We start from the raw sequence: 24,213 nt of genomic DNA, 5'->3' as shown, positions 1-24,213 counted from the left end.
TACAGATAGATGAATAAAAATATGTCAGTACCCTTTACTCTGTTACTTTGTTTCACTCTGCTGCTATAAAAATGTCTTATTGCAGGACTGTATTAAGTCCTTAAAATAAAAACAAAATTGAAAAAATTGCCAAGTCATACCACAGACTGTAAACCCAGACTCTGGTGAAAGGTTCACAGAGGGTTATGAAAGAATCTGGAGAAAAGCACACAATATTACAAAGCTTCTCTCTCTACAGCAGCCACGGGTGACCAAGTATGGAAACTTGGACCAAGGGACCTGTCCACCGACTGTTTACATTTCTCCCATTGTTTCTGCGTCATTGAGTAGCCAAGCATTCATTACCTGAACAGCTCCTGCTCTCTTCCTTTCAGCTGATTCGAGAAGTGGATGAGTACCAAGAAAAAGACGGAAGCAGTTAGTAAAGATAAAGGCAGTAAAACAATCGCTTGCTGTGGACCCTGCCCTGATGTGTGCCCCGGTCTGGGAGCTTGGCGTTCCTCTCAAAATCTATTCTGCTGTTTGTAGCCTGTTTGACACACAAACACAAACAATCTCCCTCTAGTTTTCCATGAGCTGTCAAGCCTTAAGGGGATGTCAAAAATCAAAGGCAAAGCTCTGCCTTTAAACAACAGCCCAAAAAAGATCATATATTTTTCTATTACTTTGGGGAAATCTTTGTCAGCTGTATTGAATCTGATAGCTTCAGGGGGAACCCCGAGACAAGAATATTCCCCACAGAGGTTTGATGTGCTGTTCTTTGCTTTGTGGATTAATATTTTTGCATTACATACATTCCTCCAGTAGAGTTTGCTTATTAATAAAAAGTATTTCCATTAGTCTGCGGTGCTGAAAGTTAAAGGAGTGACTGTATAAAAATCTGATCTACAAAAACGACAACCTTACCAGGTATTTAATCCCTGATTTGATGTTTAATATAGTGGCCCTACATTCCTCATCAAATCTGACTAAGATAGGACTTCCGTGGTGTTTTAGTGCTGCCATCTCCTGGTGAGATTTCCACACAAAACTTAAGCCAGTAACAAATTACACTAGTAAAAACAGCATCAGTCATGTTATAGCTTTATTAGTTTCGTTTGTCCTCTATATTGTTACTGTGACTAAAAGAAAGTCTGTACTGCAGTGACTTTTTAAAAACATGCTAAACAGACCATCAAAGACCTCCAGCATCGGTATAAGACATAATCTCTTCAGTAGATCAGTCAAGGCCACCTTTCTGCCTTTCGTGTATTCGAAGAGGCAGCATGTCTTTATTTTCTCAAACAAGCTGCCTGTCTCGCTCTAGCGTGGTCCGGTTCCTCTCCTGCATTCACACATTCTGTAGGCACATATGTAGAAAATACCTGCAACAGGCCGAGATGAGGCTTTGATCATCAAATATATTCAAATGGTCGGATTTTAGGTATTTAATGGTAACTTAAGCAGTTATTGACTTTTGCAACTGGATGTCCTTTCTCACCTGCAAAGAAGGTCATGAGCATCGCCACCCAGCCGAGTATATATGACCAAGAGAAACGCCAGTCACCGAATCGCTTTCCCAGGAAGTTGATTGTCACCCCAGTGTAGATGGCCATCGCCAGGAGAACAAAGAAAGCTGAGAGGGCGATTGGGATGCACATGTCAGTGATTCTAGTGCCATTATTACTGTTTCTGTTGGTGTGTTTTTGCCGACTCAAAAGAAAGACAACTCACTTGAGACGAAAAACATGATTCCTGCGGCAAAGGAGCGGTTGAACCTTTCAAAGGAGGAAAAGTGCGCAAAGGACATGATGCCAGCAATGATGCCTGCAAAGCACGACATCCCTGAAAGGATCATGAAGGCCCTGGTGGCATTCCAGTAAGCTGGGTGAAAACAGACAGAAATGAACAAGGCATGTATGACAGGATTGTTTTGATTGTTGAACCAAAGAAATTCAATTGATTTTATTTCACAGCCATGTCAATATCCAAAAATGAAAAACAGACATATAAATGTACACACTCCTTTGATTTGTTACAAATACTGTGGTGGTCCAATGGGCTGAAGACACCCTGGATCTCTTACCTATGCTGTCGGTCTGCATGTAGCACTTGTTGGACATGCAGTACCTCCAGAGACCCTGGTGGGCATAATTTCCAGAGAGTCGATACTGCATCCAGTAGTCCGTGGCAGTGGAGACCACTAACAGGATATTACCCACTATGGCACAGAACAGACCCCCTCCCATGAAGCTGTACATTTTGAGCAGAGATAATGGGGCCGCTGTAGAGCACCTGTAAAAACAGAAAACGATAGACATTTTTCTTACACTGTAAAAGCCCGTTTGATCAAAACCTGCAAAGAAAAGGTTAAATATGTCACAGCTGAAACAAACACCTGCAGTGTGTTTCTGCCTTTGCTCTGTGCATATGTGATAGTAGAACATTACCCAACCTAAAATACGTTAAACAGAAAATTAAATGTTCACGATCATTCAAATTATCCCAAAACTACACAAAGGCGACAGGAAAAAAAGGGGAAAGGGAGCTAATTATGAATTTTTTAGCCCAGTTTGAAAACAGCACATAAAGCCAACCAATCCACAACAAGTACACTGGAACAACATGAATCTGATTGAAAATATTACTCTATATACAATCTTAGAACAATCACATTTTTAGCTGTCTTTTACAGAAATCCAGCATTTGATTAGCAGTTAACATTACCTGTTCTTTAGAGGAAACATTACTGTGACTTGAACAAGCAAAATATGTGTAACAGCTACTCTGTGTGATGCCGCAGTTTGTTTCTCATGTTACGCCGGTTCTTCTTCAGCAGTAAGTGACCATGAACGCAAACGTGACACTGGAGGATAAACACTCAAAAATAGCAGTTAAATCTGATCCCTTACCTCGTTTCTGGAAATGCACCTTTCTCTACTGCCCGCCTTCCAGAGGTAGATAGAGTAAATACGAACAGGCAGAGGGGGAGAAGAGAGAGCAGGCTGGAAAGAGAGCGAGAGAGTCAGAGACAATACTACAACTGTAAAGTTGTCCCCTCTGATTTTTTGTTGAGGAAAGCAAAATCTTTTGCTGCCATGAGTCTCGCTCAGTGAGATACACTTGAATGAAACACCACAGGGGCCACGGTGCAAATGACACGCGTGTGCGTGTGTGTGTGTTTGTGCGTGTGTGTGTGCGCAGTCTCTGGCATTCGTGTGCCCTTAGAGAAGGGGTGTTCCTTTTGGGGGGTTTTGTTTGTTTGTAAATGGCTTGCTCTAGAACTGGGGATGTGCATAGGTATGCAGGACTGTCAGTGTCAATGCAACATGCTGAAGCAAACACTTTTCTTTCAGCTCTTACCCCCTGTGGCAGCATGTACAGACACATATAGAGGCAGCGCTCTATACAAGCCGTATCTCTGTCACAATTTAAACCTGATACAGTATATGTTCAGATCACGAGCTCTACCCTGCAGACAAGGTTATAAAGGAGATTTTTAACTAGTCTGAAACATTTTAAAAACAACTTATATGGTTCACAAAATGAAATAGGAAAAAACACACCACACACTTGGATGTTTGGTCACTGTGAAAATACTCACTGACGTAGGGAATTTCTGTACTCTCACTATAAACCTTATCACACCCACACACCCTTATCCTAAACCTACCTATGACGAACCTATGATGCTTTTTAGAAAATCTGTCCACTTTTTCTAGATACAGTTACATGTATATTGGAAAAGGGGTACATACATGAAAATCATCTATGCTTAGTCGATTGAGATTCAGATCACTTTATTAATGCCAAAAAAGGACTATTTGTTTGCATCTTACGGACACAACCTGCTCACACAACCTAGTCCTTAAACACAAACACTGTTGCATGTCAAGGCAGAGATCAACAAAGAATGAGGTCATGGGAAAAGAATTAAAATAAATACATTAAACATAAAATAAATAAACAGGACAAGTATCTAAAAATGAACAATCATAGAAAAAAATAATCTAAATGGACCCTGTCAGTGTTGAGTAATCTAATAGCCGCGGGAGTGAAGGATTTAAAGTATACATTTGATCCACTCTGGGGTACACAGAAATGGTGACCTAGGAGGAACTTCCTGAAATCAGATGAAAAATATGTTAATAATTTTTATTGCCTGCTTCATTATCTGATTTCCCAAAGAGTGAGCACAGATGTCTCTGCTTGGCCCCTGTGACTTTGAAGCAGGTGTTAACAATACTGCTGACAGAGTTCATATCCTTAATAGACAAAACACTAAACCAACAGATAAAGGAAATGTTAAAGGACTTTACCTAAAATAAATAAATAAAAAACACTGCATAAAGGTTCATCACAAGGGTTAATTAATTAACAAAAACCTATAGTACTGTGCAAAAGTATCGATCACCCTATCGTGTCTTTATATTTTGCTTCCAGAGAGCCAGACCTTCCTGTAAATTTATAAGTGGTCTTGAGCAATAATTCTACAGGCTTTCTGGAGGCCTTTCTAACTTATTCTTTGAACGTTGATGGTTTTTTCTCTCATTTTCAGTCCAGCCATAGTGCCTGGCCATTTTTTAAGCCACCTAACACTGACCTATGAATCATTAAAGCTTAAAGAGGCACCTAAACTCACGAGAGTAATCGCTGTTTTGTCTACACTTAATAGATACCTTACATATTATTTTAGGCACAGGCTATCACAAAAACACATGATTGTTTTACATTTCTATAGCTGAATCTGTGAAAAGGGCCAAAGATGACACAATTTGATCGGCATAAGACAGCAGTTTTGCAATAAAAAGTTGATTACCAAAGAGCTAAACTGCTGAAAACACAGCAGATGATGGATGAAAGTCACGTCCTTAAGGGACAGGAAAAAATCCAGTAAAGCCCTGATACAGAACCTGAGAGATGCATCTGGACCTTCACTTGATTTGTTTACTATTACTTTTCCTATTTACAAAGTTTGTTTTTTTCCGTATATATTGTATTTCCATGGACGAATATGGCTCAGCACTGTACTTTTAAAAACAGAACGTTTTGTTTCTACATGCTTTAATTTTAAATAAATTTTGTTTTGTTTTTGTAAAGTTTGAATAGAGAAAATCGATAAATGTATGAAAGCTTGGGTGGCTTATCTCTCACCTAATACCTAAATAAATAAATAAGAATACGCCGGTCTAAAATAAAGAATGTATGTAAGATACCCGATGTGCTGCCAAAAGCCTGATTATAGTGCAGACATGTTTTAGAAAATCATTTCCGATTTTGTTTATTTGGGGGGTGGGGATGTTAATCACACGTGTGATGTTTTAGAACATCCGTTTCCTCTGGTGATACATGTGATGACCAATGATGACCAGGCAGAGACAGCGTACATACGGGAGCTTGTGAAATTCGTTCTGGAAAGAGGTTTTGACCTCTCATGATCCGGAAGCCGACGCCAAGACCCGAGCTGTTCCATCGGCGGAGTAAAGATGGCTGACCAAGGCGCCGCAGATCCTGGTAATAACAACAATAATAAACCTGAAGCCTCCGAGGGAACTATTATAAAGGTCACAGTGAAAACTCCTAAAGACAAAGAAGAAATCGCCATCGCAGAAGATGCCTCTGTTACTCAGGTTGGTTGGGTTTTGCTGGTGGGGAGCTAGCTGCTGCGCCTCTAACGTCATGCCTCTGCCCACAAGTTCAGCTAGGAAGCTAACGAGCTAGCCCTGTTAGCATTTGTCGTCACTCTAGCCGGCAACCAGGGGCTTTGTGAAATTAAAGGGGCTGTGTTTAGCGGAAATGTTGCCGCTTAGGGTAACAAATGTTCGGTGATATTAACGTTGGTGACATCCAATCGAGGAATATGACCACACAATAGATGAAATTGCGAACCGGTTAGCCTGCTAAGTGTTAGCACTTAGCAAGTTAGCCAGCCAACTTGCTAGCAGAGCCATTAGCTAACTATGTAGCCAAACAAGTGTCAGCTGACGCTTTAGTTATGCCACTACCACAAGTAGGAACCGATATAACCGATAGTTGATGTAACCACGACAGGGGTTTCGGATTTACAACATACTTTAATTTTCTGTTTCAGCCCGACGGCTTTAGCGAAAGCTAAACTTTGCTTTCCCTCTAGAACATTCTCAGTGCTGCCCCTGAGTCATTGGGCTTTCTTGGGAATATACAGTTTCTCAGTGTTACTGTTGGCTTGGCGACGTGGGGCACTGAAAGCATAACGCAGTCTTTTTAATCACAATAAAAGGATAATCTCTTCAGATGTGTTTGTTATGGCTGCTTTGCCACTGAATGGTTGTGGTTTCACTGTTCATACATGCTAGCCGTGTTCTTTAATCTGTTCATGCACACGGGCCTGTGTTTGTTTGGTGTACATAACATTTAGTGCAATGACCAGGTTACATGTATAAGTATTAAATTGTTTAAGTTGCATTGTATAATCATGCGTATTTACTTGTGTAGATTCTGTGCTGCTTTTACACAGAGGTTGCTAGGCCCCTGTGAACGAAACGATAGTAGTCAACAATTCTGGGCCATTATTAAACCATGGTACTGATTCCTTTTTTAAATTCTTCTTTTACAGAAAGCGGTCTTAAAGCTTTTCATGTTTTATCAAACAGAGTAAAGTTGATGAAAAGTAACAGGTAGACATTGACCATTCTGATTTTCTAAAGGGCTGATTGCAGTCAGGAAGGCCGATTATAGGGTGCTAGTGATTTCTTTTTCCTTTGTCCTTAAAATACTCATCAAAAGTGTACTTTATCAATGTAATTTTCACAAAGTGTTGAAAGACTAGTGGTAATCTGATAGATTTAGAGTGCATGGTCCCAGATAATGGAATATTTAGAAATGGCATCTGTAATGCCAGAGGTTTGCATCAAAACAGAACCAGATAATAGCAGCATGTCACGTGAGTAATCATCTCTTCCTTTATATTGTAATTTTCATTTCCAGTTTCTGTCTCCATCTCTTCTCTTTTTGTAAGAAATTTTCTGGTTCACTTCTTATGTTTTTACTTTTTTCTTGTCTTTTAGTTTAAAGAAGAGATCTCGAGGCGATTCAAAGCCAAACAGGACCAGCTGGTTCTGATTTTTGCAGGGAAAATCTTAAAAGATGGCGACAGCCTCAGCCAACATGGCATCAAAGATGGCCTGACAGTGCACTTGGTCATAAAAACAGCACACAAGTAAGTCAACAAACATGCTGATTCAACCAAATGCTTCGTGTCTGTCTTCAAAAAGGATTCATTAGATTTACAGTTCAGTCTTTTTTGTGCATTTGGATTCATGTTTCTCTTCAAAGCACAAGGCGTTCACAGCATTACTAAGTTTGTCTTTTCCCCCCCAAAAAAATCATCTCTGTAGGGCGGCAGATGGTGGTAGCACATCAGCCTCTAGCTCAACATCCACCCAAGCAGGCAGTACCTCCACTTCAAATCCAGGCACCAACCCCTCAACCACAACAGGTTCTACTGGCTCAGCCCCACCACCCACACAGACGCCCAACATACTGAGTAAGTGCAACTTTGTGTAATTTTATACAGGCAAACACCTTTCACTGTTTGAGAAATGCGGTGTGTTTAACCAGCACTCTCCAATCTTTCCTCCTTCAGCTGGCTTCGGTGACCTGGGTGGTCTAGCTGGACTGGGCATGGGCTCGGCTAACTTCATGGAGCTGCAGCAGCAGATGCAGAGGCAGCTTATGTCCAATCCAGAGATGCTTTCTCAAATTATGGAGAACCCGCTGGTGCAGAACATGATGTCAAACCCAGACTTGATGAGACAGATGATTATGGCTAATCCTCAGATGCAACAGTTGATGGAACGCAACCCTGAGATCTCCCACATGCTCAACAACCCTGAGCTTATGAGACAGGTAAACAGAACTAAGAAGGGCTGAATGTGTCATTCAGGTAGCACAATATTAGATTCCCACTATATTATCTGCCTTTTTTTAAAGGATTTTACAAGCTCTGTTTAAAATGATACCTTGATTCAGTTGTTTCCTTTCCTGTTCTTATAACACCTCACAGACCATGGAGCTGGCCAGGAACCCAGCCATGATGCAAGAAATGATGCGCAACCAGGACCGGGCTTTGAGCAACTTGGAAAGCATCCCAGGAGGATACAATGCTTTGCGGAGGATGTACACAGACATCCAGGAGCCCATGTTTAGCGCTGCCAGAGAACAGGTATCTGTGAGGAATACTTGCTGACAAATGTTTTGTTTTTGTGCACTGTTGGTGCTTGTTGAACTTCTCACTCATTCTGTAGTATTTGTTGTCTCTTTTTTGTCAGCATTGCATAGCTAGTAGTATTCTGACAGTTGTGTTTCCAAATGTGCCTCCTTGTAGTTTGGTAGCAACCCATTCTCAGCTCTGGGAGGGAGCTCCGAGTCTGGTGCCCAGCCATCACGGACAGAGAACCGAGAGCCCCTACCAAATCCATGGGGGCCACCAACTTCTTCTAACCCTTCTGAAAGTGGAGGGGGCAGCACGGGGAGCAGTAGTACCACCGCAGGCACCACCCCAAGTGTGTCGAACCCTCTGGGCATCAATCCTGGCAGTCTGGGAAATGGTAAGCCAGAGCGAGCCTGAATTCCTTAAATTTAATATTATCTAACTATCAAATTATTTATTTGTAAATAATACTTTGATGTAGTGAATTATGTATACATTACTTTTTTTTGAATTTCTTGTCTATATTTTCTATTGTTTTCTTTTTATTGTAGGCATGTTTAACAGCCCAGGCATGCAGAGTCTACTGCAGCAGATCTCTGAAAACCCTCAGCTGATGCAGAACATGCTGTCTGCTCCCTACATGCGCAGCATGATGCAGTCACTGGCTCAAAACCCAGAGTTGGCCTCCCAGGTAAGCTTAAAGATGGATACACACACACATTTAAACATACATATAATGCACAGCCATGCAGAAAACAATTAGATTAAAATATTTTTCTGTTCAGAATGTGCATCAGACAGGTGCACATGTTTATACATAGACAAGTGGATCATAATGAACAACTCGGTTTAAATGTACTGTCAGTATCAGGTTAGCCACTGGCATTAAGACAATACAGAGATTGTCTTTTAAGCTCATATTTAGACCAGAGCAGCTTCATGATAAAGTGCTGCTGAGTGATACTAAAGACATATTGATTAGGTTACAGCATCAGTTTGAAAGCTGTGGTGAGGTGCTAAAATGAATTTACTTAAATCTTTCTATTATTTTAGTGAGTAAGCAGCATAGCCTGATGTGGAATGATCATTTTGCTTGACTGTATTTCCCTTTTTCTCTACCAGGTTTTGATGAATAACCCCTTGTTTGCTGGAAACCAACAACTGCAGGAACAGTTCAGAGCTCAGCTGCCTATCTTTCTGCAGCAGGTACAGCATATTTGTTTAGTTTAGTACCGCAGTTCTAGATTTGCATGTTTTCTATAAAAGACTGTAACAAAGAATGGAGCTGATTAGATCTGCAGGGTGGCATAATGAGCCTCAGTCTATGTATCTGCCGAGGGTACATGATGAATTATATCATTAAATAATATCTATTTAATACCTGATTTAGAAGTTAAAATACATTAAACACATTGAAATATGAGGAAATTACGTGTTTCATTTTTAATTAGAAGTGAATTTGGCAGTAGTATATCAAATGATCACCCAGAAGGGTGGAAGTGACTGTCGGTTTCATAGTTAACAGACTCCATCTGGGCAACCAAACCACAAGACAACAGCACACAAACGGCTCCCTCACAGGTGCTGCTGCGCTCACTTAGAGCAGTGCTGGCAAATGTCCCAGGTTCTTTAAATAAAACTGAAATCTGAATATTAGAAGAATCTCCTGAATAGTTGTTATTTGTTAGTTGAGTCGCTTTCCCACTTGAGTCAGTTTTTGGATAATTGCATCAATACAGTTTCTACTGTTCTTCTTTCTCACATGTACCACACAACATGTCACAAATTTGAAGCAAAGTGTCAGCTTTCAAACTATTGGCAGTACTTCACAGGGTTCACTTGAGGGAACTACTGGACCTAGCATGCAGGAAATATTTGCTAACAGTAAATGTAGCAGAATATTACCTGTGGTGCTGACACAGCAGCACCATTTGACATAGCATGAACTTTGTACTAGGTAGCTGGAAAATGTTTGATGTAATTGCGTCTGACTTTTAGTCTGTGAAGGTTCTCAGTCATCCAGGTCATCGTAGTCAAAGGGGCTTGCAAAGAAAAGCGTCTGGACTTCTTTAAGTTGCTTGAAGACATTTCACCTGTCATCCGAGAAGCTTCTTCAGTTCTAAGGTCAAATGGTGGGGAGTCCCAGATTTAAACCTAGTGGGAGAATATCCCCCCACAGAGGAACAAAAGGACCCCCTGATGATCCTCTAATCGCCTGAGCTACATCTATGTCCACTGTGAGCGACCATCTTTGAAGAGAGGCAGTGGTTTACGACACCAACTGTCTGCCATCTATAATCCAGCTTTGAGTTCCCTCCCCAGACGCCTGAACGCCCACTCACATCCTGGGCCATCTGACCTCAGGAATTCGCATGATAAGGTGGGGCCAGGTTTCACAAAGAGCTCACCCGAAACTCTGGCTGATTGGGACCCACACCCATTTTCACACCTTGGCTCAGGCGATTAGAGGATCATCAGGGGTCCTTTTGTCCCTCTGTGGGGGGTTACTCCCACTGGGTTTAAATCTGGGACTCCCCACCATTTGACCTTAGAACTGAAGAAGCTTCTCGGATGAGAGGTGAAACGTCTTCAAGCAACAAGAAGTCCAGACGCTTTTCTTTGCAAGCTCCTTTGAGCCTGACTTTTAGGTTGTCCAATGCACCTCTGTCAGCTGAACAAACCTGCAGTGCATGTGTGAAAACAGCTGTAACGCTCACACAATTTAGACTGCTAATCCTGTGACAATTTCAATGAACTGTTGGGTTGCAGATGCAGAACCCAGAAGCTCTGTCAGTGATGACCAATCCACGGGCCATGCAAGCTCTGATGCAGATCCAGCAGGGCCTACAGACACTGCAGACAGAAGCACCAGGCCTCATGCCCAGGTATGCTAACACACATTTAAACATCGTTCATTTTTGAGGTGGATATACTCTCTGCTGTTAATTTTTCTTTCATCCTAGTTTGATGCCAGGTGGAATTCCTGGAATACCCACAGGAGGGGCCATGCCCACAGAGAACCCTGCATCCTCACCCAGCAGTGCTGGAACAAACATTGCCCAGCAGCAGCTGATGCATCAGATGCTCCAGATGTTTGCTGGAGGAGGAGGTGGAGGCGGAAGCGCAACGGTACACATGCATAGGAATTACAGTACTGTCTTGAGCCACATTTCTTTTTATATTTTGGTGGTAAAATAGGACATAGTTCCAGTGTTTTATTGAAACATGGAAAAGTATAAAAACTGAGTTTTTTTTTCAGTTTTAACAAGGTTTAAAGTCAACATTTGGGTTCACTATCTTTATTCTTCAACATAGTCTGAACTCTCTTAGGCAGCTGTTTTGTCATGTCTTCGGGAATAGATCTCTAGGCTTCTTGAAGGACATTTAAAGCTCTTCTATGGATGTTTGCTGCCTTTTGTTCCATCCTCTGTCAAGATCATCTCACACTGGATTTTGACATACCTCTCAGCCTTTTCTCACTGTTTGTCCTCCTTATGAAATGGCTTCTTGACAGCCGCCTTCCGTTTAGACCATATATGATGAGACTTCAGTGAGCGATCCACTGAAGGACCAGATGTACCTTGCTGGTCCTGTGTCAGGTCTTTGCTGGAGTTTTTCCTTTGTCTTAAAGGTAAAGTCTGTAAAATATCACTAGATGTCAGTAGATTGCAAATTGCAGTTAACTGAATTCAATTTTTCTTACCCCTCTTAATTCAAGTGTGTAATCATAGGTACAGTGAGCACTGGGGTACACACTACACTTTAAAATATTTGAATAATGTCAACACTTAGAAATGAATAACGAATAAACTTTGTAAAAGGTGTCCACAGCGTGGTGATGAGTCGCTGAAGCGTACTTCTGGCAAATGACAGCAATAGTGTGATGAGTTGAGGATATCCTGAACTTTTTTGTCATCAAGTGCTGCTTTGTTTCACTGGTCTCTAGCTCTCTAGTCACATACATAAACATAACTAGGTGGAACACTTGAGTTAGGTTGTTATCTTTGGGTGGATGATTTATCAGCCTGTGTTAAGTGGTCAAATAACATTCCTGTGAAAATGGTCAGGTAAAAGGACTGGACTGAAATGAGTGGAAAATCAGCCAAAGAAAAACATTGAAAGGCCTTCAAAAAGCCTTCTTGAGGACGCTTTTTAAAAGGACAGAAAAGTGGCTAAGCAAAATATAAAGAAATGGTGGCTCAAGACTTTTGCACAATACTGTACAATTTGTGAACATGTGTGCTCTCAGATGAAATGACTGCTTTACAGAAAAAAAGGGGGGGGAATGGACATGGTCACAGTATGGTACTAGTATAATTTGTCTCGCATCTCATTTTGTCGTTGTAGACCCAGACCCCAGAGGTTCGGTTCCAGTCCCAGCTGGACCAGCTTAATGCTATGGGCTTCATCAACCGCGAGGCCAACCTGCAGGCGCTCATAGCTACTGGAGGAGACATCAATGCTGCAATCGAGAGACTTCTGGGCTCACAGCCCTCGTAAAGACATACAGTACCTAGTGATACACAGACATGCGCATACATACCTAACTCACAAAAACACCCAGCATCTACAGAGAACCAAAATAAATTTCAGTGTATTGTCCCCAACTTAACGGAACGAACGTGGGCAGGATCTATAAGACCTTCACTCTACATCTGTTCTCAGATCATGCCCCATTTCCCATACTTTCACTCTTTGCCACCATCCAACCAGATCTCTGTCAAGAGTGCTGCCGTAGAGTTGGACTGAACCACTCTTACCGTAAAGGGTATTCTGGTGCAGAGAATAAGAGTGAAAATCTCTCCTGGAAAGGGATTCCCTACCATTTTCACTATATATTGTTTTCTTCATGTAAAACTGGAGTAGAGTGCTACAGGTTAACATTTTCATGATACAAATTGAACCCACGTGATGTGATTGGCATCTGGCTCTTTTTCCTACATGGCTACTGTGAGGTTTGCTGGTATTTAACTAGCAAATTGATAAATGAAGATTTTCTGATTACAGGTGGCAAACCTGAGTGTTAGCAGGAAGGTAGCTTGTCCACGCAGATGATCCACCTTATTTCCTCCTTTCCTTGTTCTAAAGATTCTACTTAAATGGCTGTCGTTCCCCAACAGCTTTCACTATTTATTGCAAGCTCTTAATAACATGACATAATACGTCATTCAAGATAAAAGTGCCCACTCACAGGTGCAGTGGCTTTTCCCCACTGAGGCACCATTGCTGTGCCTGCTGTCTTCCACTGCCCTATCATCAGTGAATTGCCTCACTCAGTGGGTTATTGAGGACCCTGCCCCAACTAAGAAAATTTCACGCACCATCCAGAACTTTAGCCATAATCAGATATCACATCGCAGCGTCTCTGAAGCAGAGGGCGCAGTTAGAATGAATAAGAATGAAACAAGTTTTCCTTTCGTTTTAATCTTATTCTTCATTTTAATTTCTCTTTCAAGGTGCAGTTAGTACCTAGAGGTGATTTGTCTCATCAAAATAAAATGGAAATCAAATGATTAACGAAAAATGAACGATGGAATGGCTTTACAAACAACTCTGGTACAGTGGCATCATAAATTTCTCAAATCAAGCCTAGGTTGTTTTATTTTATTTTTTTCCTTTTGAAATTCTCAGCAATGTAGTTGTGGTAACCTTGGCAACTGCTGCTATAGCTTTGCTTTGTCTGTTGACCTCAGCTGGAAAAAAAGAAAATCCATCTCCGAATTGAACATGTTGGAACTAACTTTTAACAGTACTGTACTAAAAAAATAAAACATGATTTAAAAACAGCCCACACATGTGTCAGTTGATTATGAAAGTTAATTTGTATGAAGTCATTGAACTTTGTTTCTGTTTTTTTGTTAAATGTGAAATGTTGAAATCTGTAAGATTAAATCTACTTTTGGAGGGTTTTTTTATTTTTTATTTTTTTTGTTTTTAAACACAGTTGGCCATCCTTTAAGGTTTTAGTTTGGTACCACTAATTGGATGATATTTTAAATATTTTAATTTTAAATACCTTGGAAGCTTGCAGAAAAGTACACAGATTACTATTAATGATGCTTAAAAGTTCCAGGAAGTGTTTTCATCTCTGATATTAATTTAGTCAGTTAAAATCAATATTTTCACTATTTGTAAGGAAATGTCTTGTCAAAAATGAACTTACTGTATATTATTTTTATCTTTTCTATTGATTCAAATATTGTATTTCTTACAAAAATAACGTGGTAATTCAGATTTTATACAGTCACAAATAGTCTGTAAGACAAACATGTCACTATAACAATAACACGCTATCTTCTTATAGAGTGCTGAGTTATGAATTACTGTGTGAGCCTGAACTGTGTTTCCTGGTTTGTATTCATATAGGATCGATTGTAGCTGTGTTCTGCTAATCACGATAATTAAAATATACTTTAAAAAAACGTAAAGGAACATTTTGAACACATCAGATCTATGAAGAAAAAAAAGGAAATGCTTGATATCTACATTGATATAGACTGGGTAATTGGTTAGGAATGAAAGGATGCCAGATATTTTAAAGGAAATAGTAATTATTAGCCTACAGGTGGCTAAATTTAAAGACACAAGTGAAAAAAAGATGTGGCAGACTAGTCAATTTGACCAAAGCTTCAGTTTATCAGGTATGCATACTGCAAATGCAATGTCAGGGTAGGCTCCTAATGAGACTGGATGGTCTCCTCTCGGATCTAGATCTGGGCATCCATGATCTGGAGAATGAGGTGCAACCTGATGGTGTCAGACGGACTGAAATAATAATAATAATGATGATAATAATGTCCAAGAGGTGTTTTATTGGATTTGGGTCAAGAAAATGTGGGTGGGGTCACTGATACCAGTTCATACATCCCAGAGGCGATCGTGGCTCAAGAGTTGGGAGTTCGCCTTGTAATTGGAAGGTTGCCGGTTCGAGCCCCGGCTCGGTCGTTGTGTCCTTGGGCAAGACTTCACCTACCGCCTACTGGTGTTGGCCAGAAGGGCCGATGGCGCGATATGGCAGCCTCGCTTCTGTCAGTCTGCCCCAGGGCAGCTGTGGCTACAACTGTAGCTGCCTCCATCAGTGTGTGAATGGGTGGATGACTGGGTGTGTAAAGCGCTTTGGGGTCCCTAGGCGGGACTAGTAAAAAGTGCTATACAAATACAGGCCATTTCCCATTTCCTGTGTACTCTCGCCACATGAGGCCAAGTATTGTGCACCAGGAGAAATCCAGGACCCACTGCATCAGTGTAGGGTCAGATGGCAGGTCCAAGGACTTTCTCCTGATACCTAATGGCAGTCAGCCTTTGTCCCTCCATGAATATGCCTCCCTAGAACATCACTGACCCACCACCAAACTGGTCGTGCTAAACATTGTTACAGGAAACAAAGTTTGTCACAGCTTCTCCAGCTGGTCTGTCAGGGTGAACCTGCTCTGATCGGTGATAAGCACAATTCACGAGTGGTGTACTTGGCAATTCTGGTTTTCTACACTAAATGCCAGCTGGGCTCCGGCTCCGCAGTCCATAGAGAACCCTCAGTCACCCTCATGAAGTCTGTTTCTGATCGTTCGGTCAGAGATATTTACACTGTCAAATGCAAAACTAGATGAGGGACAACTGTCACTGTTGCCTCTCTAGTGCATCTGTTGTTAATCTCATCAACACTAAAGCAGCTGAAACTGAATAACAATCCCCGCTGCTACTTAACTGATCAGTTAAATATCCCAGAAGTTTAACTGACTTATTGCTATATGCTTATTAAATTCTGTTTAAGCAGTGTGTTACATAATAGTTAGTACACTATAAAGCACTCTTAACTCCAAGTTTAATGATCAGAAAGGTGGGGAATGATGACGTGTGTTTGCACACAGAAACCACCTTTTAAGTGAGGTCACACCACAAATGATCAGAATCAGTGCGTGAATAGAGCAGCAGAGGGTGGAGACGCTTCATGACTACCTGCCAGTGGTTCTACCTGTTCCACCTGCTCTCCTCCCTCCAGCCCTCCTTTGGGTGTCAGCTGATGAGAGCTCAGGACTGCCTGCCCTCAATCTGAAGCTACCCACTATGCGTAGATAAAGAAGCAAGCGGCTCAACCAGTTCCCTTTTTTCTTTCCATTCTTTTCTTCACCTTTGCTCTCTCTCCACATCGGAGAGAGAGACTCAGGACTGAGGCTGGATTTTTTTTCTTTCTTTCTGTTTTTCTTTCTTTTTTAAACTCTACTTTGGGAGCTAATATTTAAAGTGCCTTCAGGATATTTACTTAGCAAAGCAGGAACCGTTCGCCTCTGAGTGCAGCATGGGGTCTGATGATTCGTACAATTTTGTCTTTAAAGGTGAGTCATGTTTGCTTAAGCTGTGATTGTGTAGGAAGACATGAATGTCTTTTTCTCTGTGTATTATTGCGTATTTGTAGACAATGAAGCTGGCAGGTACAACTCCGGCTGTAGCTGCCTGCTGCTATTTCCAAGGAAGTGAATAGAGCAGGGAAAGTAGGAAGTGATCGCTCTGTATCCATTCGGCTGTAAACCATTTAACCTTTGACCTATTGTAGAAACATATAATCTACACGTTATAATCTTACAAAGAGCCTCATGATAATGTGCATGTTCCTTATTAAAATAAACTTCCATCCATTCCAAAGGGAAATCAGCCCCAGGGGAGATGTGCCACGTCTGTGTGGTGTCATAGTGTCTAGTATCTTTTGAGGGTGACAGAAAGTCTGGATATAAAAGAATATGTTTCAGCAAGTTACCATGAGATAGGTTTATCCTTGATTTGTTCTAATACTCAGTGTTATTGGTATCTAGTTTTTTAATCAAATAAAGGATTAAGAGCCATTTCAATACCTGTTGTGTGTGTTTGTTTAGTGGTTTTGATCGGAGAGTCTGGCGTAGGAAAGAGCAACCTTCTGTCTCGCTTCACCAAGAATGAGTTCGCCCATGACAGCCGTACCACCATCGGTGTCGAGTTCAGCACACGGACCGTGCAGATTGATAACCTCACCATCAAAGCTCAAATCTGGGACACGGCTGGCCTGGAGCGCTACAGAGCTATCACCTCAGCGTGGGTACACACACATAAGCACACACACCATTTACGAATGAGTAACAGACACAATTGAGGTGGGAATTATGAGATTATCAGTGTTGGCTCACACATGTTTGCCAGTTTAAGTAACACTGATTGCACTGTGTTTAATTAACGGTCACACCTCTTTCATGCACAACACCTACTTAAAGGAATTGTTTCCTGTTTGAATGTAACACCCAGCCCATGTGTGTTCCTCCTCAGGTATTACAGGGGAGCAGTTGGAGCGCTGCTGGTCTATGACATTAGCAAGCACTTGACCTATGAGAGCGCAGAGAGATGGCTGAAGGAGCTGTACGACCACGCAGACCCTCATATTGTGGTCATGCTGGTGGGAAACAAAAGCGATCTGGACACTCTCAGGACTGTACCCACAGATGAGGCCAGAGACTTTGCAGGTAAGTTAAGTAGTGTTGTATAGTTATTTCTTTAATGTTGTTTTGGAATATTTCTAATATATGAGACTGATTTTATTTCTATGTTTTGCAAAAATTCTCATAAATGGTGTTTTCACTGCTAAATACATTTTGCTCTGTATTAATGTTTTTTTGTTTTTCAAACCCCGGTGCGATTCAGAAAAGAAAGGTCTGATGTTCATGGAGACATCAGCGTTGGGCTCCACCAATGTTGAAGCAGCTTTCAGTGAAGTTCTCACAGGTAAAGGTGCCCAGAAAGAGCATTCACACCCTCACTTGGACTTGTGTCTGTGTTGATTGCCAATCTTCTTCGTCTCCGTTTTCTCCAGCGATCCATAAGAAGGTGGCCAGCAGAGAGGTGACCCGTGGCTCCATCAGTGCTGTGACCCTCTCCAGCCCCCTTGGGCCAAGCAGCGAGGCACAGGAGGAGCGCAAAGGCTGCTGCAGGAGCTAATAACAGACTGCGGCACCTCCCCAGAAAGATCTGCTGTGTACATACTGAAGCATCACCATGCTTGACTGTCATTCAAGCGAGGCTTCTGCTTGACACTGAGCTCTCAGTGTTCAGGCGTCTTTCAGTATACCATCTGTACAGTATCTAATTTACTGAATAAGTGTTGCAAATGGTAATTCACTTTCATGTTTTATACATATTTCTTTTGATGGCTGACGGGCAATTTCTGCATTAGATGACATTTTTTCCTTTATGTTTCTAGAAATACTTTGTAATTTTTTATTGCTTTTATAAAGGAATCCAGAGGGAACGTCTTGGAATAAGTTATTTATGCTTCTTCTATTTGCTTGTACTTGCAACAAAAAGTCATGAAACATCTCCATGAGACTCGAGCTATGTGGAAATAGGAGATAAAAGGAGGTGAAATAAATAAAGTTATAGTGTTAACACACTAGCTGAATAAGACTGGTCCAGTTTGAATCAATTCATATGCTGTTAGATAAGTTAATCTTTAAAAAATTGTATTGGTGGAGTTAAATGAGGGATCAGTGAGACCGATGGTATTCCTACATCATCATAGTTAATGCTATTTTAGGACCAATCACATGTGTTGTCAGATATATGACTTTTGGGGGGTGGGACTGAAGTGGGGTAAGTTTGTCTTCACTGCTTTCTGACAAACACTGAAGTAGAAGTAAGGTAATAAAAAGAGCATCAAAATCAATGTAAGGAGCAGGTTGTCCTACTTGAAACCAAAAGTCACTGTTGATTTGTTCAATAAACTGGTGTGAGATGATTAGAGTTTTGTGACATGGTGCATTATCCTGCTGGAGGAAGGCGTCAGACGATGGGTAAGCTGTGGTCATGAAGGGGTGGGCATGGTCAGGAACAGTACTCCTGCAGGCTGTGGTGTTTAAACAATGCTCAGTTGGTGATAAGGGTCTCAAAGTGTGCCAAGAGAATATCCCCCACACCAGAGTTATTAAAGTTTTGTGTTTTCTAAGTAGTTTTATTTAATTTTTTGTTGTTTATTTTAGTTTCAGCTAGGTTACAGAGTGTACTTTCTTGTTTCAGTTTAGATTTTATTGTTGGAAAAGATTTAGTTTTAGTTTAGTTTTCATTAGTTTCAGTGTTAGTTTTAGTCTTTTATGGTTATTATTGTCTGAGGCAAGATATTGGTATTCCAATAACAACACAATGCTTTGAAAGCAGATGACTAACAGTCTTGTAAACATCTCACAAGTCTCAATAAACACATTTATCATGTGTCATCAGGCAGGTTAATAATACATTTTTGCTTAATTAACAGGTACCAAAGGTAAGAACATTTCCTTTCTCTATATATGTGTTATTTTAGTTAGTTAGTTTTCCCAGGTCACAAAATGTTTCAGTTTTTAGCCTATTTTAAATTAACTTTAATAACCTTGCACCACAACATTGCAGGATGGAGCCATGCAAATTTTGATCCTACCATCTGACTGACGCAGCAGAAATCAAGACTTGTCAGATCAGGCAAGGTTTTTCAATTTTCTGTTGTCTAATTTTTGTCTGTGTGAGTTTTAGGCTCAGTTTCCTGTTCTTAGTTGACAGAAGTGGCACCAAGTGTGGTCTTCTGCTGCTGTAGCCCATCTGCTTCAATGTTTTATGCATTTCTGCTTGGTTGTAATGAGTGGTTATTTGAGTTACTATTACATCCTATCAGCTTGAAGCAGTCTGGCCATTCTTCTCTGCCATCAACAAGACATTTGCACCCAGAGACCTGCTGCTCACTGGATATTTTCTCGCTGTAATTCCATTTTCTGTGAATCCTAGAAATGGTTGTGTAGGAAAATCCAGTAGATCAGCATTTTCAGAAATAGACCAGTATGAATTATGTCCATTGATTTTCTAATCATTTCAGGGTGCTCTAGATTATATTAGTTGTCACGAAGCAAGAGGCAGGGTACACCTTGGACAATCTGTCAGCCTGTCCCAGGGTAATGCAGAGATATAGATAAAATAATTCACTCTCACGTTCTATGGTTAATTTACGACCCCCGGTTAACCTAAACTCATGGATGTCTTTGGACTGCAGGAGGAACCTGGAGTGCTTGGCGAGATTAATATAATATACAAAACTCCAGGTTTGAGGTATAGGTCAAGTAGTAGTTTTTCCCCAAGTGGCAGAGAGATGGTGTCACACCAGCACGATTGGTTTTCAGATCTTGCCCAATGATAGTCCTGAGATGGTCTTTGAAGGTGCTATGTCTCCTCTCAACCTGTAGATGGCACTGCCGATGTTACAAGTTGAAACCACAGCCCGAGGGTACTATAGTGAAATACATTTGTTCCCCCTCTCATTCATTTAGTAACGCCTACATGTCTCATACTCCTGTCTCATCTCTTACTATGCATCACATTTACGTTCATTATATTAAGTTAGCAACCTTTGCTGCCTATGATGTGGGGTATTAATTTACATTTTCCCCAGACTTGGTAATTTTATGTCAACGTGTCCACTCGCAGAAGAGCTCCAGACTATGGATGTAATTGTACAAGCTCATATGGCACAACTGAGTGAATATAAATCTACAGCGGTGGTAGTTAATGACATTCTGGACAGATAGTGCTCTATCTCTGGTTCACAGATGTGCATGAGGAGCCTTTGCTGTGGTATGAGCGTGCGTGTGTGCTGCGTGCATGCTGTGTCCCCAAGCAAGACTTCTCTGCCGGAGATGATTTTGCTACAGTGAAATGACCACAAATGCTTTTATTAAGCTTCTCTCGTGAAAATATGATAGGAAGGCTCTGCACCAGGCAGTAAATGTTTAATTATACCTTGTGAATGGGGATATTTTATAGGCTGAGGAAAGACATCTGGTGTAATAATCCACACAGGCTGAGCAAGCTGCACAGGTTGAAAGCCTGGTCACCAAACCTGTAAATTTTGCTTCATCCCATGCCTATAAGGAAGGTTTATACTTACTAAATCTCTTTTAAAAAAGAAATAAAATAAAAAAATACAGGTTCCTTTATTTTTTCTGAATGAAGAGGGCTGAACAGTGAAGCAGCATTTCCTTCTGCTGATTGTTCCAATTTTTTCCTAGTGTGTCAGTGTGTTTCTGACCCAACCTTGAAAGTAAGGCTCTCATCATGGTTGGAAAGAAATGGATTTAGCACAAACATGTGGTGGCTATTACTCGCATGCTACTAGACATGTGTAAGTTGTAAAAAGTGTGTCTTAAACCAGGACTCGTATATATGCTAAAGTGATAAGTGCAATGGCACCTCTGACCCCAACATGGATCTGTTTATCTCCGGCTTACGATGCCCCCCTCTCCATCCCTGCAGCACTTTGTTTCGCAGGGAAATCTTGGAGTTTTAAGTCGGAGCATCAAATCTGTACGGTTTGGGTTGTAAACTATGTTTTTCTTATGACCTTTAACTCTCATTTCTGTTGCCTTGCAGTTTCTCTTCTGCTCTCCAAATCCCGCTTTCGCAAATTGTGTCTCTCACTTGGTTTCTGCCTGTCCAGAGCTCATTTTCACTTGTTTATATCCGCTTCCTGTATTTGTTTGTTTATACGCATGATCAGCAGTGATATAAGTCCTACAATCATAACACAATCCCACTCATATTTACATTTCATCTAAAGAGAAAACAAAACAGAACAAAAACCCCCAGCTGTCCTCTGTAGCCATTTTTAAAAATGGATTTTTTTCACTTCCTCACATCTAAAGTACTCCAAACACACACACGCATGCACATGACTTGAAAAATAAATTGTCAGCTTTTGAATCAAGAAAAGCAGCAATGCTTGCAGTAGAGTGACAGCAGTTTTTTTTTTTTAATGTTTATTCAGCAGGATGTTTAGACTCATTAAGGAAGACTTTTAGTTATCTTTGGGGGGGAGATTCAAATACAGAAATGCATGCTAGTTTGCTGTTGTGCAGGTGGCAGACAAGGTCATGCACTAATCAGAGGTTTAGCCCTTTAGTGCCTCCACATGTACAAGTGCCATTCAGCAAGACTGAACCTGAATGAGCAAAAGAAGAGATAAAGTGGTTTGAATGCATGTCACCCACTTACACGCTTTTCACTGAATAGCAGCATCATGTGGGCATGCTTAAAAACGCATTAAATACATAACTTCCACCTGTTGCAGATTTTTTTTCGCGCCTTACTGTGTGGGTTCACAGCTACAAATGTGCACGACGTGAAAACAACGTCTGGGCGTGAGTGTGTGTGACGGCCTACATTCCTGCATCATCCCGCATCTGTCAGCAAAGAGCACACACTGATATTTCCACATCAGCTGACATCATCGCATAAATAGAATCCAAGTCAATGCCGCTGATTGCCATGGTGATGTTGTTATGGCGACCAATCAAAAAGAGAGGTGAGCTGATGGGTGCCTGTGTGTGCTCTCAAAAAAATATAAAATAAAAAGGCGCAGTGGAGGAAAAGAAAGCTGAAAATGGGCAGAGAGGTGGGTTACTGCCTCGAGTTCATCGCAAGCAAACTGTTAAAGAGTGCTTTCATCGATCTCTGTTGAAGACCGGAGGTGTTTTAGTCTCGGCTCGGCTTATCGTGGAATTAAAACGTCCTATAATTCAGTTCTCTAGATTAGTGTTTGCACATTTGTCTGCCCCCTCGTGCTTGGCTGTATCGCCTCCCCATATACTCGAGTCAATTAACTCCTTTAAAAGCCTCTAATTTCATAACGGAGCCCGTTGTGCTTGGCTGTCTGTGCTCAAGGCCCAGCTGGGGTCACAAGATTCCTTTCCAGCATGCAATTAAACAGGTTGACAGCCACAAACGAGGCTGAAAGCCTCAGCATCGGTCCACTTAACATAATATTACATACCTCAGTTGCCATGACAGCCTCAGTGTTTGTCTGTGAGTCAGTGATGCTAAACAGCTGCAGGTGTAAAGCTATTATTTCTATTATTAATTATTTATCGATCTGCTATTTGTGGGCTGCTTCGAGCTGAGTCCAGAAACAAAGTAAAGTAGGAGTGCCATTAACAGATTAGCTCTGCTGTCACAGGTGAGCTTTCTGCCTGCTCTCAAGTTTGAATTTTTGCTTTAAGTGATGACATCTGGAGAGTGGGAAGCAGGCAAGGCTGTTCTGGCACATTAGCACAATAAAGTCTTCTATCCTCAGTCATAACACCTGACTTTTGTGTAGTTTTGCTGCTCTGACCACAGCTCCACTGATCCATTTTCTTCAAGGTGGCCTGACAAAAGTTTGGCGCCAATATTTCAGAGGTGATTTCTCACCCTGGCACCACTCCTACACTGGAGGAGAAGAAGCCACGTGGCTAAAACTAGAATGTGAAACCACGGGCTTCCAAATGTGTGACACTGAGATGAAGCAAAACTTTTCAGCCATCTCCAGCAAAAGAATGGGACAGGCAATAACAGCTAGCGCACATAGCCCCCTAAAAGCCCTCGGCTCTTTCTCAGGGGAGCACAAAACGCCTGGCAGCGCGGCGAGTGACAAAAGGGGCGTGAAATTGAGTTTATGAGTAGATGTTTCCATGTCTGTATTTTCCTCCTCCTCAGCTTTTGTTCCATGTGGCTCATGAATGGAGGCGCAGTCCACATGAAATGGCTCAGGCTGGAGATACGCCCCGAGTGTAAAGACACCGCATTTATTTGCGAACAAGCACATCACACACTATTTTGTTCCACTGAATAAACACTACTGAATGACTCCGAGTGAGGCCTGTTGCGTGCCACGCTTTTGTATTATTTATGTTCACTTAATGCCTGGTTTGTGTGGCTTCTTTTTGCTTCACTTGTTAATCACACATTTGTGTGTGCCTGTCTGTTTATTACCAATTAAAATAGCCTGTGAGCACACAAAGTCTCTCTCTCTCTCTCTCTCTCTCTCTCTCTCTCTCTCTCTCTCTCTCTCTCTCTCTCTCTCTCTGTGTGTGTGTGTGTGTGTGTGTGTAGTTTCAGGACAGCACTTGTTGAACTGACAGCCTTCCTGAGATAAGTCTCCCTAGAGTTTTTGGATTGTGGGAAAACACATGTTGTTGTCCACTTTATTGGCACAGGGAGAAAACATGTTTGGGCTCGAGGACAAGAAAGTCAGT

At 41.4% G+C, this 24,213-nt stretch overlaps 3 protein-coding genes across 4 annotated transcripts; 2 read left to right on the top strand and 1 right to left on the bottom strand.

The window, feature by feature from the left end:
• Window positions 1-1,071: 1,071 nt before the first annotated feature.
• On the bottom strand, window positions 1,072-3,245 carry LOC113014685 (lens fiber membrane intrinsic protein-like). 2 transcript variants are annotated; one of them, XM_026156362.2, is made up of 5 exons: window positions 2,892-3,245; window positions 2,066-2,274; window positions 1,714-1,863; window positions 1,481-1,615; window positions 1,072-1,364 (listed from the first exon to the last, which is right to left on the bottom strand). In XM_026156362.2, the coding sequence occupies exons 2-5, from the start codon at window positions 2,238-2,240 to the stop codon at window positions 1,303-1,305; spliced, it is 522 nt and encodes a 173-aa protein (XP_026012147.1). In that variant the 5' UTR covers window positions 2,241-2,274; window positions 2,892-3,245; the 3' UTR covers window positions 1,072-1,302. The 2 variants fall into 2 exon arrangements, with proteins under 2 accessions (XP_026012147.1, XP_026012146.1); XM_026156361.2 differs by having other exon boundaries at window positions 2,707-2,925.
• A 2,113-nt stretch (window positions 3,246-5,358) lies between these two features.
• Window positions 5,359-13,956, top strand: ubqln4 (ubiquilin 4). The gene is made up of 11 exons (XM_026156359.2): window positions 5,359-5,609; window positions 7,026-7,177; window positions 7,356-7,504; window positions 7,604-7,866; window positions 8,024-8,182; window positions 8,345-8,567; window positions 8,722-8,861; window positions 9,293-9,376; window positions 10,940-11,055; window positions 11,134-11,299; window positions 12,518-13,956. The coding sequence occupies exons 1-11, from the start codon at window positions 5,466-5,468 to the stop codon at window positions 12,668-12,670; spliced, it is 1,749 nt and encodes a 582-aa protein (XP_026012144.1). The 5' UTR covers window positions 5,359-5,465; the 3' UTR covers window positions 12,671-13,956.
• A 2,197-nt stretch (window positions 13,957-16,153) lies between these two features.
• Window positions 16,154-18,923, top strand: LOC113015258 (ras-related protein Rab-25-like). The gene is made up of 5 exons (XM_026157206.2): window positions 16,154-16,503; window positions 17,038-17,233; window positions 17,462-17,655; window positions 17,834-17,914; window positions 18,003-18,923. Exons 1-5 carry the CDS (start codon window positions 16,467-16,469, stop codon window positions 18,125-18,127), a joined length of 633 nt encoding a protein of 210 aa, XP_026012991.1. The 5' UTR covers window positions 16,154-16,466; the 3' UTR covers window positions 18,128-18,923.
• Window positions 18,924-24,213: the final 5,290 nt, after the last annotated feature.

This window comes from Astatotilapia calliptera, chromosome 22 (assembly GCF_964374335.1).
Source record: "Astatotilapia calliptera chromosome 22, fAstCal68.1, whole genome shotgun sequence".
In the NCBI taxonomy this organism is placed as follows: domain Eukaryota; kingdom Metazoa; phylum Chordata; class Actinopteri; order Cichliformes; family Cichlidae; genus Astatotilapia; species Astatotilapia calliptera.
This window is presented reverse-complemented; position numbering and strand designations above follow the sequence as displayed.